We start from the raw sequence: 16,836 nt of genomic DNA on the forward strand, positions 1-16,836 counted from the left end.
ATTGAGTATGTAATCGGGGAATGTGTAGTACACCTGAATATGGGGCCAAGTCAAAAATTTGTTGTCAATGGGGAATTCTTCATGTGTTTGGAAGATCATTGTCTTTTGAAGGAATTTCAATGCATTTTGCAACATTTCACTTTTGACTTGGCCCCATTTTCAAGTTTAATGCCAAATCCATAATTTCATTAAAAAGTGCATGAGTCTGACAGCCCATAAGTCGAAATTGAACCCTAAACAATTTGTCAGGAGGTGTGAGAATTTTTTTGTTTGGTCTTTCTTTCATTCTTCTTTTTGTTTTCTTTCTTCTTTTTCTTCTTTTTCTTTCTTTCTTAATGTTTCCTTCTTTTCTGTTTTCTTTTCTTCTGAATCATGTTAAATATTTCCAATTTACCCCTAAGGCCTAAAAAAAAGGTGTTGTATTGCCCTTTAGGTGCCAAAACATGGGTCGGTCGGAAATCTTTCCAAAAAAAATGTTAACTCCCTCTTTTGGCTGATATTTCTCAGTTTTGAATGCTTTAATACATTTTTTCCCTCCAAAAAACAGTAATTTTTTTTTAAAAAGCCGACCGGAGATTTCAACATTTTTGGGTCGGTCGCAAATGGGCAATACAACATCTTTTTTTTTATAGGCCTAATACTTGTACAGGTAATCATGGACCCTACTTTGTGGTAGGTCCATGATGTAATCAAAATAAAAAAGAGAACCCCCCCCCCCCCCTCCCCCACCCCATCTTAAAAATGTCCTCAATTAATTCTGTATTTCAACTTTTGCAATACAGATCTAGAGAGCAATTTACAAAGTTTTATCTATTTTATGACAATTTATCATAGATATCTTTTAATGAAAATAATAGGATCTTCTAGATCTATGCAATTTATTCAAAACGCCCTCTCATGATCACACCTGTACAGGAGCTTTGCTAAAAAATTGTAGCCATATCATCGTATAGACGTCCAAATTTGCTTTGAAATACCTACCTAGTACCTTGAACGATGCATGGTCTCGGAATGCAACCAGTAAGTTTATGATTTAAGATCTATTTTCATAATTGTATGTTGTATATGAGATACGGAAGTGACTTTTTTATAAGGATATAAAGCCATGAATGATCATCGACAGGAACGTTCGCCTCGGTATATTTAGGTCCCACCTACTGAATATTGTGTACAGTAACCCGCATTTAATACGACCGCTAAAAAATTCGCATTTGACTCTTTTGAGTCTAGATCTATGATTTTGAATTTGAGTCGACTAAATTTAGTGAATCCAGACTCCGCATGTCAATTCATTATCTCAGCTTTGGAATTTACATTACCCAAAATGCTTACGAGCGTTTGTTAGTCTATATTAGACTTTTTAGAGTCTAGATCTATGTTTTTCTTCTTCAAATAAACGAGGCGAGCCGCAAGGTGTCGTACTCGTAGAGTAAAGGAGCCGGTAATCGGCCAGCTCCAGTTTTCGGCCGATTGGTTGGATGCAAGGTAAAATCCCTCTAAAATACATCGCATAATAGCATAACACATATCCCACACATACCATACCATGCCAGTGTCACTGAAGAACCACGTTTGCAATGAAAAATATATCCTAAAATATCACATTTTAGCGATGTAATCGGCGGTCCCGCTACCCGAATCTGAAAAATCAAGTATCTTGCGCGTGTCTGTAAGAAATATGGGTACCATAAAATGAGCTTTATTTCAAGTATTTTTCAGATTTAGAGCCCGATTTTGTGCTATCTCATGTATCTCATCGCATGTATTAAATTAGACCGAATTTTCCGTCTCTTTCGTTCGTTAGCCTCTTATTGGGGTAGGGTCGGCTCTCTCTTTAGAGACGGAAGCCGTTTATACACATGTCCTTGCTAACGCCACGGCCAGTCCTGGTCGTAGCGTTTTGCTCCCAAAATCCCCCAAAATGTCATTTTACCTCGAGCATGTTATATTGTAAATTAGGCCTAGGCTATAATAAATCAGTTCCACTTACCAACTTGACTGAAATAATCAGTTTAATAGTCCCTTTTTAGGAAATTATGGGTCAAAATCGGAATCCATGTTGAAAAAGATTTTCAAAATGGATTTCGATTTTGACCCATAATTTCCTAAAAAGGGACTATTAAACTGATTATTTCAGTCAAGTTGGTAAGTGGAACTGATTTATTATAGCCTAGGCCTAATTTACAATATAACATGCTCGAGGTAAAATGACATTTTGGGGGATTTTGGGGGCAAAACGCTACGACCAGGACTGGCCGTGGCGTTAGCAAGGACATGTGTATAAACGGCTTCCGTCTCTAAAGAGAGAGCCGGCCGACCCTACCCCAATAAGAGGCTAACGAACGAAAGAGACGGAAAATTCGGTCTAGTATTAAATCAATGCAGCCGCACACCGCAACGCACACACGATATCTCTGTCTAATTCAGATTCCAATATCCGATCACCGCAGTACTAGTTTTCGGCCTGGCAAGCTCCGGGGAGCTCCGGCGTGGGATATCTGCTCTGCCCGCTAGTGCTATAGATCAGCGCGGAAACGCACGGTGCGTGCGCGCGCTTCCTATTGACTTTGTACATGCGGCCGAAAACTGGTACGCTATGCCGAAAACTGACTCCGAAACAGTGAAAATTGAAATGAATTTTGTCATGGCAATTCGTGATTTTTTTCTGGGATTCTTGTTTTGTTTAAATAATAATAATATTTGCTTCATGATTTGAACAAAAAATGATAATAAATAGGAAGTAAAGGGTCCAAAAAATAGGATTTTGTCTTAAGTGGCCGAAAACCAGCTCCTTTACTCTACAAAAGTCACTAGAATCTAGACCTTAGGCTTAGACCGAATTTTTCTGTCTCTTTCGTTCGTTAGCCTCTGATTTGGGTAGGGTCGGCTCTCTCTTTGAAAAACTGTGCATGTCATTACAAACTCGTAGCTCGTGCACAGTTTTTCCGTTATAATATAATCATTATGCCTTTGGCGTAGACTAGAAGGGATGAGATTTAGATGAGGTCATGCGCAGCGAGAGTTTTAAACCACCGCTGCAAGAGTTTTATCATGGATGTCGATTTTGACCCATAATTTCCTAAAAAGGGACCATTAAACAGATTATTCCAGTCAAGTTGGTAAGTGGAACCGAAGTAGTTAAGCCTAGACCTAATTGTCAAAATGAAATGCACCGGATATGCATCCTGTGAAATATGGAATTTGGCCGGTAGTTTTGCCAAGTTTGGTGTAACGTTTCTTTACACAAAGCTTGAACACTAAAGCGTATAGGGCTGTTCTGTCTCTAAAGAGAGAGCCGACCCTACCCAAATTGGAGGCTAACGAACGAAAGAGACAGAAAAATTCGGTCTAACTAGACCTAGGCTGTACAGGCAAATTCATGCAAAAAAAATTATTAAAAACACATCAGACAATTAGTCTGAACAGAGTCAGGAGCAAATTTGAAGAAATTATCTTTTTAATTGTTGTAGGCCTACAACCAACGATATAAGAAGAAAACTGACCAAGTACTGAAGTAGACTATTCGTACTAAAAATCGTACACGTAAAAATGTCCTTAGGCTTAGACATTCGACAGCTGAAAATGACGCACACGGTTGCGTTACGTGTGTTCCCGAAACCAAAATCGTACCTTGCAGGCTCGCACACACACTCTCGCCATACCACGAATGGTCCGTCGTGGGAAGCTAGCGGGCTGGGAGTTTGCCAACGAGACCAATGCACCTTCGGAGCTCCACAGCGCGCAATTTTAGCGGAACACAAAAGGTTCCCGGTGGGAAGGTGGCAAGCTAGCTTTTTCGCCAAAACAACGCTAGATCGGCTGCTGGCAAAATTAAAATAACTACGATCGAGAACATCGTCGGTTTCTTAACTTTTCAGTGAGATAATTCTGAATTCTAATTGAGACTATATAATAAATTAAATCGACAAAGAAACCTTGTTAGATCTCTAATAACTAGACTATACAAAAGCTTGTTTATTTCTTCATTTGACATTTTGTTTTCGAGCCATTTTTTCGTGCGTCAATGAGTCAATGAGTCAATGCAAACTATGTATTACCAAACTTTCAACACGCAAGGCCAGGAACAGGGAACACTCGCGGACCTCGTATCAAATTTGTTGCAATTTTTTTTTCAAGGGTGAAGCAGTGAAGAAAATTGGCGCTGCGATGCACAGAAATATACTTGAAATAAACTTAAAAAATCACACCTGAATTTTCAGAAAATCGTATTTGTATTACTGTACCTAGATCTAGTTGTGATTTATTTATTACTCAGATTCTATGTAGATTTGTCGGAAAAAAATGTCAATTTTTTTCCGTTTGGTGGTCATTTCTAGGTTAATATTTAAAAAGTTGCATCAGTAATGGACCCGATGTTTCTCTACTCATACTCGCATGTTATTTCTATTTAGATTAAACATAGGATGGTTAGGAGTAAGACCAGATAACATGAAAAAGATATATACCCTTCCACCCTGCCATATCCAAGTTTTGGGCTGATTAGTGCCGACTCACGGTCAATTCAGATTTCTGTACGCGCGCAAAGCGCCCTCTAGTGCCCCATGAATGTGCCTAACTACACACACAAAAAAAAAAAAGGTTTAGCGTTGCCAATTTGTGTTGCGTTGCCCTTCACGGATGCCATTTTACACAAATTGCTATTAGCTCTATAGAAAGTAAGTATAAAATTGGCAATGGGGCAATTCCACGGTAACGGAAGGACACTCAGACAAGATTTTTGAACTTCAGGTTCATACTAAAAGAACTGTTTTATTAGTATAAGATGTGAAACAGTACAGATATAATACCTATATAAGTGCCTTTAATTCTCCCCCAAAAAATTGTCATTATAGTTAAGTAGTTTAAGAATGTGCATATTAATTATCTCGGTAACGGAAGGACATAGAAATGGACATGGTTTTTCCAGTTAATTAGTGTTTATCCAAACTTTTTGAAGTTGATGAAGCTTTCCACTTGACTGAAACACATTTTGTTCCCCATAGTTTAATACATACTAATAAAACATTTCTTTTAGTATGAACCTGAAGTTCAAAAATCTTGTCTGAGTGTCCTTCCGTTACCATGGAATTGCCCAATGTGAAAACGTTTTTTTTTTCTTCCTAGAGTCTACACAGTTTGTACAAAATGGCTGCATTCTGTAATTTCCACAAAGTGCACGTGGATGAAAGGAAGTGCGCATACATGTAATGTATGTGGCACACTCATACAAATCTTACGTGCGAACAGGCATACAAGATTTCTCAGTCTTGCATCATCAATTTAAAGGTATAGATCAGTTTTGGAAAGTGGAAACGTCTCCCTCTCAAAAAATGTACAGTGCTTGTAACTTTACCAAGACTAGGCCAAATTTCTTATCATTTTGATGATTCCAGAACCCTGCGGTCTGTCTTGTGGTCAACATTTTTTCCAACAGGGTGTTTTATCACTAAAGATAATCTTGGCTGTTGCATCGAAAACCTGTGGCCATATTCTTTTAAAATCAATAATTTAGAAAACGAACAAAGGCGTGGTGGTAGTGCTACTGGAATACTGAAGAACGCTTTTTGTGTCTTGGGCGCTCTTTCTATACAGGTTTCACTGTATCACTTACCGGTATCTATTTTCTTGTATCCCCTCAAGCGCCTTGGAGGAGCTGCCATTCCCCCTCCCCAAGCCCCATCTTCCATCCCTCCAATGGCACCTGTGGAAAGAGAAAAGATCTACCAATGGATTGTAGAGCTAGCAAGCCCTGACACAAGAGAGAATGCCCTCCATGAACTAAGGTAGGTACCCAGAGGCATGAGACTTTATAGTGATGAGAGTGTGTCACTTGGTATATGATATGTTCGTATGAGTGACAAACAAAGTCCTCCTTTAAAGATGTTCATGCGTGGGTATATAGTCGTTCGTGAAGTAAAAACTAAGCCAACGGGTATTACGCTCCTGTGCGTACGTTCATGTGCTGCCCTCTATATACCCACGCATGAGCACTTTTAAGATGTGATGTACTAAATGCTACTTCATCTGTTGACTTCTAACCAATCTACTATATTTATATAATAGCCATGCATCTCTTGCATTTGTAAAGAGCATCAGGATTGTTAGAATCAGGTCCATTTTAGAATGAAACTTTTTTTCTTCAAAAGGGAAAAATCTAATCGTCCTTTCAAATCAGTTCTATAAAATGATGAAACATGTAATCACTCAAGGATCATATAAGTGAATACTGGATAGCATCCTTTGGGTTTTAGTAAGGGGATTTCAGAAAAAAATGCCAAGGGGAAAAGGAGGGCAAATTCTCCCATGCCAGAGTACCTGGTATAGACAAGGAGGTGTTATAGCACATTTGCGAACAAGAAAAAATACTTTAAAGGACCACTGCACTACTTGTAGCTACTTGCGCCCTCTATATAACAAACAATGCCTAATCGGTGACCATTGGTCCCCCATGATCCTCTTTTTCTTATGTTAACTGAGAGCTGAGTTGATGAGATAACCACCTGTCCAGTGACCTTGCAGGGTGGTCTAATCCCTCCTGTAAACTATGGCAGATAAGCTTTAATCCTTCCAAATCAGTGTCAAGGATGCTGCGTGAGTAATGATTTTAACTTTCACTAAAAGTATATACTGGTAGTTAACTACCGAGAATCCTATGAAGACTGAATTATCATTAGATGTGATAGAAATTTTCATTCGTTTTTCATGCTCTTGTAAGTCAAACTGGATTTTGTGGTAATGTAATGCTCATAATGCTCTTCATTTGCTTCAATTTCCTGCTTTACAACAGTAAAAAGCGTGAAGTGGTTCCAGACTTGGCGCCAATGCTGTGGCATTCCTTTGGGACAGTGGCTGCACTCCTTCAAGAAATAGTCAACATTTACCCCTACATCAATCCACCTGCACTCACAGTAAGTACATGACATCTGAATAGAGCAACAAGGACGTTAAATCATATTCTATAATACAGAGTGAATGCCCTTCTAGCTCTGAACAGATAATAAACAAGTCATTTAAAATCAAAGATTTTTGAAAATTTGTGTGAAGCTACATTTTTGGGCAAGTCCAAGGTATTGGTCATTTAGTGTCCCATATGTTACAAAGAATTGTTGAGCTCTTGGTTTAAAGCAATGAGATATTTTGAAAAAAACTATGTATTTCTTCTTTTTCTTTCTAATCCCATTATTTTCAGGCCCACCAGTCAAACAGAGTGTGCAATGCCTTGGCTCTGCTGCAATGTATAGCATCACATCCAGAGACGAGATCAGCATTCTTACAAGGTAAAACAGCATTTTTAATATTCTGTACAATGGCTGTAATAAACCAGTGCAAAGCTTATTTTGCTTAACAGGGGCTCTTTTCAGATTTGTATAGTTACAGTGAGATTTCAGTACCATGGCTGGTATTTATTTGATGTATACCAGAGCTTTTTTCTTCTTTTTTCCAGAGCTTGTATGGAGCTTCCGTATCAAATCACTCACTGTCCTTATAATTGATAATGTAATCAAGTTAAATAAAAATACAGGTTTAAACAAACATGAAATGCATTTTACTATAAATGTAAGCCCTATTGGCATTTCAGTATAAGAGAGGATGAAATTATTCATTTTCTGGAAATTAATTCAATCGCTAATTCGCTATGAATGTGCACAACTGTGTCTTCATGATAAGTCACATTGTTATATATATATCTTGGTTTCTCTGCAGCACACATCCCTCTGTTCCTCTACCCCTTCCTGCATACTGTCAGCAAGACACGCCCATTTGAGTACCTCCGTCTTACAAGTCTGGGTGTCATCGGTGCTCTTGTCAAGGTAAATTTATCTGATGTCTTTAGGGGCATTGTGAAGAAGTGTCCTTTTGATTTTTTATCAAGAGGTCATAAGTCCAATTCAATCCCAGCCTTGTGCATGCTCCTGTAGACAGATATCATCTGCAGTTGTTTCTCCATACCCAGGTATCTGGTGAAAAGAAATGCATGTACTTTGAAATTGGGAGCTTGACATAACTCAGTATTAAGTTATTTGGAGCATGAACATAATGGTGATAATAATATGCAGTTCTTGTATAGCTCATAGCTTGTATAACATGTCTATATAGTCTAGAATGCTGCAGTCCACATCAGAAATTCCACGTTGCACTTCCTGCACGAAGAATAAAACAGGAGATATAATAGACCAGAAATTAAGTAAATGGAGTATAATTGAAGTTTAACAGAAACTGGTTCTCAAAAGGTTCTAATGTTGGTGCATTTCTGTAATCTGTGAGTTCCTTCCAGTTACATGCTGCATGTGACAGGGTTGACCTTATCTCACTAAGACTGTTGCAACTCTTCATTTTTTTTTGCAGACTGATGAACAAGAGGTAATCAATTTCTTACTGACGACAGAGATCATCCCACTCTGTTTGAGGATCATGGAGAGTGGCAGTGAGCTCTCAAAAACAGTAAGTTTACATCCATGAGAACAGCCAGGGAGGTTTTTACATTATTACCAGATTTCAGGCCCAGTGACCTATTTGGTTAAGGCCATTAAAAGTGCATACCGAGTCTCTTTTTAGCGGTAAAGGCAACCGATATCTCCGTAATTTCATGGACTTTTTTATGCCTCCGCCACCGAAGGTGGTGCCGGAGGCATCATGTTTTCGGGTTGTCCGTCCGTACGTCCGTACGTCCGTACGTCCGTCCCGTTTGACCGTTATCACAATATCTCAAGAACCATTTAAGATTTAAACTTAAGACTCGGGAAAAGTATTTATCACCATAGGAAGACGATCTGATTAGATTTTGGAGTACGTAGGTCAAAGGTCACAGGTCACAGAGGTCAACTTATGAAATTCCTTGTATTGAGTTTGTTAGCGCGATATCTCAAGAACCATTTGAGATTTAAACTTCAAACTTAAGGATAGTATGTATCACCATAGGAAGATGATCTGATTAGATTTTGGAGCACGTATGTCAAAGGTCAAGGGTCACAGAGATCAACTTATGAAATTCCATACATTGAGATTGTTATCATGATATCTCAAGAATCACTGGAGATTTAAACTTCAAACTTAGTGATAGTGTGTATCACTATAGGAAAACAATCTGATTACATTTTGGAGCACGTAGGTCAAAGGTCAAGGGTCATAGAGGTCAACTTATGAAATTCCATACATTGAGATTGTTATCATGATATCTCAAGAACCACTGGAGATGTAAAAACTTCAAACTTAAGGATAGTAAGTATCACCATAGGAAGACGATCTGATTATATTTTGGAGCACGTAGGTCAAAGGTCAAGGGTCACAGAGGTCAACTTATGAAATTCCATACATTGAGATTGTTATCATAATATCTCAAGAACCACTGGAGATTTAAACTTCAAACTTAATGATAGTGTGTATCACCATAGGAAGACAATCTGATTAGATTTTGGAGCACGTAGGTCAAAGGTCAAGGGTCACAGAGGTCAACTTATGAAATTCCATACATTGAGATTGTTATCATGATATCTCAAGAACCACTGGAGATTTAAACTCCAAACTTGTTTAAATTGCTCTATGGCGGAGGCATCATTTTCGACTGCGCGCAGTCAAAATTCCATCTAGTTTACTAAAAGAAATATGGCATGCCTTTTAAAGATACTATGTTCCTTTTGCAGCCTACATCAAATTCTGTAGAACTTTGCAGGAATTATGAATATGTCATGTATGTCCTACATGTATCTGTGGAATTTAAACGTTAGCAGTGTCCTAATATTCAAATTATTCAAGGAAACCTGTTTACTTGCTAGACTTCACTGTCAGACACTATTGAGTGAATGACTGGCTTTTTTCCTTCTTTGGTAATAACATCCATAAAATGAGCTGTACAAGGGTACATGACCATTTGTCTACATCAATAACCCACTTCTTGTAATGTCCAAAATTAAACTGATTGAATCTTTGTGCAGCATAAAACGTATGACCATTCGGTACAATCGTCTGAAAATCAGACTATTTCTTACTGGCTCTATAGCTCCTAAGTCGATTTGACAACTAATAGTCGTTAATTTCCCACTTACCGGTAATGACATTTTCAAGCCCCCCTTTTTTTAGGGAAGTTCTAAATTAGTATTATCTTTCAAATGCCGTTGGAATTTAACCTTTTCATTTTTTTGGCCTGCAAATGGGACATAGTCCCTTTAAGAGCATGATTACAAATATTTAGCTTTGTCAAAACTCTAACTCTGGCATTTCGACTACACCTTCAAAATTATCTTCTTTTTTTTCTTTGATTTGTTAAATATTATTTTTATTTTCATTTAAGTGACATATGTTTTTCTTCTAGAGGTATCTGTCAAAAGAAAGATAAAATACAAGATACCAAAAATAAGGAAACAAAACCTACATATACACAAAGTCACGGTTATTCCATTTTATGTAATATTTTAGCAACCCAATTTCAATAGTGACATCAGTAAACTCTTTATCTTCCTGTCTTTTGTTCAGGTTGCTACCTTCATTCTGCAGAAGATTCTTCTAGATGAGACAGGTCTTTCCTACATCTGTCAGACGTACGAGAGATTCTCTCATGTAGCTATGATACTAGTAAGTAGGAAAAGAGAAATAGCATTCCCAACATGATGTGTTTAATTATAATAATAATACTTGTGTAATCTTATAGGCCCGAATTCACAAAGGAGGTTTACATTTAACCCATGGTTTAAACCTTCATTTACATAACCCATGGTTTAAAAATTAGCGCAAATAAGCGTACCTTGTCTTGCGCGCGTTTAATATTGGACCTCTTATTTTGCGCTAATTTTAAACCATGGGTTATGTAAATGAAGGTTTAAACCATGGGTTAAATCTTAACCTCTTTTGTGAATTTGGGCCATAGAGTGCACACACCGTCCAGGGACGCTCATGGCGCTAGCCCAGCAACAGTTCCCTGCAGTGTCATATTTGAAATCAACTAGAGGATCTGAAACTTATCACCATTCTATTATCTGACCTCTGTTAGTCATCTTCATCTTTCAGCATTGTTATTCAGATATCTTTGCAGAATAACCCCTTTAAAAGTACACCAGCAAATAAAGCAATTTTCTAAAAAATAATTTTCAAATATAATACGAACCCCGTTTAAAAGATGTTGTAAGACTTGTGTCACTTGCATAAAGAGTGATCTTTCCCTTGTCAGTGATAGAGAAAAAGGTCTTGTATTCGTAAGTTATTCACAAAGACTGTATAATGTGTTATTAGGTTTAACAAGTTGAGCAATGCTTGCCCTCGAAAAAGAGAATATGTCTGGTAAATGAGAGTTGCGTGTCTGTGGTCGTTATGCAATCCAGGGAGATTTAGTACTACGCTTGATAAATGACTTTCTTCACATATATAAAATATATTTTGTCTATTCATCTGAAATTCATGCATTTCATCTTGTTCTGATTGCTTGCAGGGTAAGATGGTGATAGCGCTGGCGAAGGAACCATCTGCAAGGCTCTTGAAGCACGTTGTTAGATGCTACCTCAGACTTTCAGATAACCAAAGGTAAATACTTATTTGAAGTAATGTAGTCAAAAATCTCTTGTGAAAGGATCCCTTCTTTTGAAAGAATCCACTGTAGTTCACATTGAACTGTTGTATCTGAAAGTTGTAGACCTGTTTCTCAATGTACCCAAATTAGAGAGAGGAACCAATTTATGTTTAAACAGAAAATGTATTTAATGAATAATCAAACCTGCTTCTACAACAAAAATTACTTGTATTTGAACTACTCTCAAAGTGAATGAATCACCATGCTCAGAATTTTGGGGCGAATGTTCAGAACCGTAGTGTAAATGGGAAACATTGGCTCTTTGCATTAAAATAGCTTTGACCTTGCCATTTTGATGGATGCAAACAATTAAGGAGCATTGGGATATGGTTAAGTCACTGCCCAGTGTCTATGCCATTACACAAGGCATTTTATCTACAGTTGTGTTTCTCAACCCGGATGTGAAATGGGTACTATCTTGCAGAATGTTTTTCTTGATTTCACTCTATGGGTTGATGATGGTTGCCATAGCTTTAGCTAGGGTGATTATGTTCAAACCAATTTGGAGGTGTGCACAGGAACATTATTTCATATGATATCATATGTTTTCGAGCCAGAAGGGCATTACCTCTGTGTACATGTTTAATGATACTTGCTCCCCTAAAACATTATGCACTTTACATATACAGAATGTTAAAGCGGGACTGCACTACTTGTAGCTACGTGTGCCCTCTATATAGCAAACAATGCGTAAATGGTACCCATTTGTCCCCTATGATCCCCTTTTGCTTATGATAATTGAGAGCTGATTTGATGATATAACAACCTATCAGTGACCATGCAGGGAGGTCTAATCCCTCCTGGCCTAGTGCAGATAGGCTTTACATTCATGATGGCCTCTACTTGTTTTTCTGCACTCACACAGAGCCCGGGGTGCACTCAGGCAGTGCCTCCCAGACCAGCTCAAGGACCAGACCTTCATGGCTGTCCTCAAGGATGACAACTCCACCAAGCGCTGGCTGGCCCAGCTTATCAAGAACCTTACAGAGACTAGCGCTATGGATCCAAGGGGAATCCCCATGCCGCCACAATGACAGAGTGCCGACCAACAAGCCTAGCTTGCTTGGTCACATAATATAGAAAGGTTGTGGAAGGAGAAGTATGTGTTTGTGTTTTGTCTGTTCCCCCCTGCACCTTTTCTCTTTCTTATTCTACTTTCTTTACTTGTCTTCTAGGTTTTTTCTTCAGTTTCTCACAGGAACCATTATTAATTAAATGATGAGTTGCCCACTTTCCTAGGATCATGAGTCAAAGCAATTAAATAAGATAATTTCTACAAATTTCTCTACTTTCAATGGTTTTGACATGTTTATCTGGACAAATTTGAACTTCCTTTAATGAGGCTCTAACGTTTTGATAGGGGATGTAATCTTGGAGAAACATTTATCTTTTTCATATAAGAATTTTTTTTAAAACCAATTGATTTTCCAGTGTAAGAGAAGTAATGGATAGAAAAAGGATAAACGTATTGGTTTTTAATTGTTTTTCTTCTCTCTCTCCATCTCTCTCTCTCTCTCTCTCTCTCTCTCTCTGTTTTTCCCTTTCTCTGTTCTTTCACAGTGGCATCTTGATCTTTCTTCATTATTCTAAATGAAAATCCTAAACTATCTCTGTCTATCTTCTTTGCAGGGTAAATATTGTCCCAAGGGCAAATGTATTAAATGTTTTTTGAGCCAGTTTTGCATTGCTGTAATGTGATAGGTGGCTGAGTATGTCTAGACCATCTTGGGTCTATGTGGGGTAAGATTATGCAATGGGTAGATGTTCTAAAGCGAGTGTACTGGGCTGCTAGAAGGCACCTTTAAAAATATTACTGGGTAGTGACTTCTTAAAAACACCATGCTAGTGTCCGAGTATGATCCAACCTAGTTACAATAAGACTGCGCCCAGTGAGGCCTTAGAGAAGTGCCATCTAATGCTCAAAAGAAACCGCTAATGTGCAGTGGTTTACCGCATGTGCAGCAGTTTACCACAACATTTTTGTGTGTATTACATGAATGGCAAGTGGGGATAAAAAAAAGGTAGCTGAATGGAACAATTGTCCTACATGCATCCACACATTTGTATGATATGAGATACAATGATGTAAAGTGTGGTACATGTATTAAAGTATGTTGAATAAATCCAGTGCTCAGTAAACAACCACCAGTTTTCTGTGGCTTGTGAAAGCGGTTTCAGGCTTGATTTTGACTGGAAGAATGGTGATATGTATAGAAAAACGCATTCAGAAGATTTGTTTACAGTCACGGTACATGTACCATACATGTACCAGAAATTTTTGTGAACTGTTTGTGACCGCCAATTTTCTGGCAAGAAACTTTCACTTATTGTAAAACTCAAAATTGTCATGGTTTTTATTGCACAATTTTGCTGCAAAAATGACAAATTTTGTGAAGCCGCACACTCATGAGCTGGTTTTACAGTAGTGTTCAAATAACAATATAACTATGTACCAGTTATGACTAACAAACTTATTAGTCAGCACACCTTTTGGACACTTTCTCAGGTATACTGTGAAAACTTGCCAAGTTTAGAGTGATGAAATCAACAGCTCTGGTGCATCTGAAAGTATTTTTAAAGATTTTGTTTGTATATAACCATAATGATGATCAATTCACTCATACAGTCTGGTAAATAAGACCATGTTTTGTAAATAGATGCATGTATGTTCATGTATGTGTATAAAATCAAACTGTAAACAGCTGTATGTAAATAAAAGTAATGCCTTTGAGGATGTGACATCCTACACGAGGCGGTAAGCCATTTAAAGACTTGTTCCAATACATGTTAACTACAAGGCGTTTTTTAAAAATATAATGACCCAAAGAAAGTGTAATACACTTAATAACATTTCTGTATCTTTACTCTTGTAATGCAGAGCTCATTAACATGTAATAGAAATATGCAGTGGGTTTTTTTGCGCCAGTTTTTCACATCATATCTGAGCTTTAAGAAGATATCTGCCGTAAAAATGTAAAATTAGATAAGTCTATTGTGGATCACATAACTGTATATCACAATATACAGATGCATACGAGTTGTGTTAAGTTTGGTTTTTGTTACAAGACATTGGCTTGTGTTCTCTTTGTCTAAATGCACATCAAATTTGGCCACAGTGTTTCTTTAAGTGGTTTATTTTGTTTCATGTCCTTATGGGGATTCAGGTATCCTTAGCACTTATCATTTTTGATTTCATGTTCAATCTGTTTTATAACCAGATTAAAGGGGAAGTCCACCCTAATATTAAGTTGGCTAAGTAGAAGCAAACAAATGAGAGGAACAGGTCAGTGAAAGCTTGAGCAAAACACGAGTAAAAATAAGTAAGTTATGCATTTTTGAATTTTTGAAAGTGCAATCAATCACATATTCTCTGGGACGTATCTTGCTAGGTCCCATTCCATTTACCCTGTACTAAAAAACATTAAATTTATGATTTCCCTTAAGAAAATTTTCAATCAATCATGCACCCAATATAAAATTATTGCAAATAAATTTGTAGACAACCCTTGTATGAAATAAATCCATTTCATCATCAATAACTAAGAATTTTTTGTTGTTTCTGTACAGAGCAAATTGGAGAGGAGCTCGCAAGATATTTCAGTGTTGCCAATTTGTGTTTCACTGATGAAAACTTCAAAAATTAATAACTCTACCATATTTTAAATTGGATATTGTTCAAATTTTTTTCATTTGGTTCTTCTTATTTTTCTGCTTTGATTAAAACCAACATATTTATCAGGGTGGATTCCCCATTAAAGAAAAGGTTGAGTTTTTGGAAAGGTGAAAAATAATTTGTGAGCTTTTTCTTTCTTTCATGTCAGGTAGTATATTGAAATATGACAAGTTAACACTAAAGGTTGTCAACAACACTTTCATGCAACATATTTGTGAAGTCCCACATACACATTTCTGTGTACAGTGAATGTAACTGTTTGCAAGACTGCCAATTTCTTACATTTGGATGATTAAAAACCTCACAGTATGTGCCACATGATCAATCCTTTCTGCTTGCTTCCACAGTTTCTTTTACAATGCAGTCATATGATTAGCACCCAACTGTATATTCAAAATGATGTCAAAGCAGATGCAACCAAATGGTGATTACATATTGGTTGTCTTTGACTGCTAAACAATTAAAATCTACATGAGTAATTACAGTATTATATTTTATGTACATGTGAATAGATAACAAATGACACAAAATTGACAAAGCATGGTTCAATATTCAAATATGAAATGATTTACTTCCAAAGGAAAGTTAAGTACTTTTCTCATAAATAAATTTTAGGCATGTTTTACCAACTTACTGGCAAGTTATATGGTTTGCAACTGAACTTTTTTCATCTTTTTAAAGTGAAAAACTAAACTCGACTATCTATAAATATACAACGTCATGAAAGAAAGAGGTAAGGAAGTGTCCATCATCATGTAGCATTACATGACTGAACATATTGGCTTAAAGATTTTTTTTCTTCATCCATACTATTGATAAACCTTTTACGTATTTGTACACCTGGGAAGAATCATATATATCTTGAGGGGTAGTGATTTGTTCCTGTATTGAAGTTTGTCAATTTTTGTTGATTCCAAATGCAACTGTAAAACATATTATATGCTTGTCATTATTTTGTTGATTAAAGAATGAAACAGCCCCACTACTTTTATCCAGTGTGAATTTATGGCCATTTACAGTGTGATTTACCACAATGATATCACAATACACATCACATTTAATATATTTATACAACTATTTATACAATTCCTACAATATCAACAATAAAATATGATATACCTTTGCACAAAATAATAAAAATCTGAATGACTGTCTTCTCTCTGTTAGAATACTATCTAATATATAAATACAACATGAAAGTTCTTGTAAGCATAAACTTAACATTCCTTTTCTTTGATTCATATTAAAACAAACGGCTCATATTAAAACAAACGGCTCATATTATATTAAAATCGTATAATTATAAATTTTATATACACAAAATACATTTACAAATGAAAAACAATGTAAAAACTGATTACACAACTTGCTTTTTGTACATACAGTCTACCCTATCTGTCCATTCTATTACTCTCTTTTATGCTTCAAGTATAAAATGATGACCTAACTTTAAACTTATGTTTACATCTTCATTTTTTCAATTACTATATTTGGCATATCTGACAGGTGATTTAATTTTCAGTTTGACTTGAGATGTACAGGGTAAAGAATCTCTCACAAAAAGTTCACAAGTTATGTGGTGGGTGAGAGAACTAAAATACAGGTC

The 16,836-nt window shown here is 36.8% G+C and overlaps 1 protein-coding gene across 1 annotated transcript; it reads left to right on the plus strand.

The window, feature by feature from the left end:
• The first annotated feature begins 915 nt into the window (after positions 1-915).
• Positions 916-16,212, plus strand: LOC585890 (CCR4-NOT transcription complex subunit 9). The gene is made up of 9 exons (XM_030990543.1): positions 916-1,020; positions 5,641-5,783; positions 6,788-6,908; positions 7,190-7,277; positions 7,705-7,811; positions 8,347-8,442; positions 10,471-10,569; positions 11,420-11,511; positions 12,423-16,212. The coding sequence occupies exons 1-9, from the start codon at positions 997-999 to the stop codon at positions 12,589-12,591; spliced, it is 939 nt and encodes a 312-aa protein (XP_030846403.1). The 5' UTR covers positions 916-996; the 3' UTR covers positions 12,592-16,212.
• The last annotated feature ends 624 nt before the right edge of the window (positions 16,213-16,836 follow it).

The sequence above is a fragment of the Strongylocentrotus purpuratus genome, unplaced genomic scaffold (genome assembly GCF_000002235.5).
Source record: "Strongylocentrotus purpuratus isolate Spur 01 unplaced genomic scaffold, Spur_5.0 spur5_scaffold_19, whole genome shotgun sequence".
Classification (NCBI taxonomy): domain Eukaryota; kingdom Metazoa; phylum Echinodermata; class Echinoidea; order Camarodonta; family Strongylocentrotidae; genus Strongylocentrotus; species Strongylocentrotus purpuratus.

What these genes read in the sequence shown, in the direction of transcription:
- LOC585890 (XM_030990543.1), top strand. Translation starts at nt 997, where the DNA reads ATGCATGGTCTCGGAATGCAACCA. An exon ending in AATGCCCTCCATGAACTAAG is followed by an intron (nt 5,784 to 6,787) that starts GTAGGTACCCAG and finishes GCTTTACAACAG; the next exon opens with TAAAAAGCGTGAAGTGGTTC. An exon ending in GCAGTGAGCTCTCAAAAACA is followed by an intron (nt 8,443 to 10,470) that starts GTAAGTTTACAT and finishes TCTTTTGTTCAG; the next exon opens with GTTGCTACCTTCATTCTGCA.